We start from the raw sequence: 1161 nt of genomic DNA on the forward strand, positions 1-1161 counted from the left end.
GAAAGTAATTGCGCTAGAGGGAAGCAAAGAGTTGCTACAGCAAAGCAACTCACAACTCGAAAAGCAGATGAATTCTGCATCAAAGCAGATTGACCAGCTCACGGAGCAGAATACGGCGCTCCGGTGGTAAGTTGACTGTGCTCTACCTGTCCCCGCATGAGGTCTTATGGGCTGATGGTGCACGAAGGGATCTCGATGGCGTAAAAACGTATCTCGAGCAGTTCCAGGACTGGTCCTTTGAACTTAAAAACTCTGTCGACTCGATCGCTAGCAGTTGCAAGCAGCAAAAGGACGACGGTTCGGAACGGAGACTAGCTCTGCGACCAAGAAGGGAGACAGCATCGGTTTAACCTCCGTTTGTCCATAGTTACATGAGAAAGCTTGGCAGTCGGGATACCATGTCGCGCGCGCACACGAACCGTAGTATAAATGATATTTTTACCTATTACCGCCAGACTTCCTATCAAACAATAAGTTCACTTCTGTGCCTATATTAGTCCAATACTATCTTAAATTGAAGTAGAACTGACTGATAGGAAGTCTGATTACCGCCGTATTATCCCTCTATAATATATAAAACTATAATATATAATAGAAGAAAGCTAGTATAACTTATGTATAGTACTATAGATCTTTAATATTCTCTCTATATCCTTCTAGAATGCCGTTAAATATAGGAGTATATAGATAGCTAGACCTAAGAATCTCTCTCTATAATCTACTCTCTTTACTCTTTTTCTATAATTTTGGAGATATCATAGATAATTTAAAGCAATAAAAAGAGTATAGATATATTCTTAGGGTTATATAAGATTAGTATATAGTATTTATAGTTATAGAGGTATAATAGATAAAAATGTCGTTTATACTATGGTTCGTGTGCGCGCGCGACATGTGTGCGCCGACTGCTATGGATAAACGGCTCGGGCTTATCTGAGACTGTCGGTGATGGCATTCATAGTTATCTACAGACAAGTCCCTATTGTAATTATCTGAGAGCTGTATAGCTGCATAATATAGTTCAGCCTAAGATAGCCTGTTGCATTGTGCTTTGACGCCTTATGTGTCCGAATTCGACGTAGGTTTCCGAATTCAGCTAGGTCTCGTGCCCATCCAGAAACCGCTTCATCGGCAACGTTAACTAAGTGAACGTCAAGTCAT

General features: G+C 40.8%; 1 protein-coding gene across 1 annotated transcript; it reads left to right on the forward strand.

The window, feature by feature from the left end:
• Positions 1 to 67: 67 nt before the first annotated feature.
• Positions 68 to 350, forward strand: EJ05DRAFT_506123 (uncharacterized protein; the record flags this gene model as incomplete). The annotated part of the gene is made up of 2 exons (XM_033747786.1): positions 68 to 126; positions 188 to 350. 2 exons carry the CDS (start codon positions 68 to 70, stop codon positions 348 to 350), a joined length of 222 nt encoding a protein of 73 aa, XP_033594819.1.
• Between the last annotated feature and the right edge of the window lie 811 nt (positions 351 to 1161).

This window comes from Pseudovirgaria hyperparasitica, assembly GCF_010093815.1.
Source record: "Pseudovirgaria hyperparasitica strain CBS 121739 unplaced genomic scaffold EJ05scaffold_120, whole genome shotgun sequence".
Classification (NCBI taxonomy): Eukaryota; Fungi; Ascomycota; class Dothideomycetes; order Acrospermales; family Acrospermaceae; genus Pseudovirgaria; species Pseudovirgaria hyperparasitica.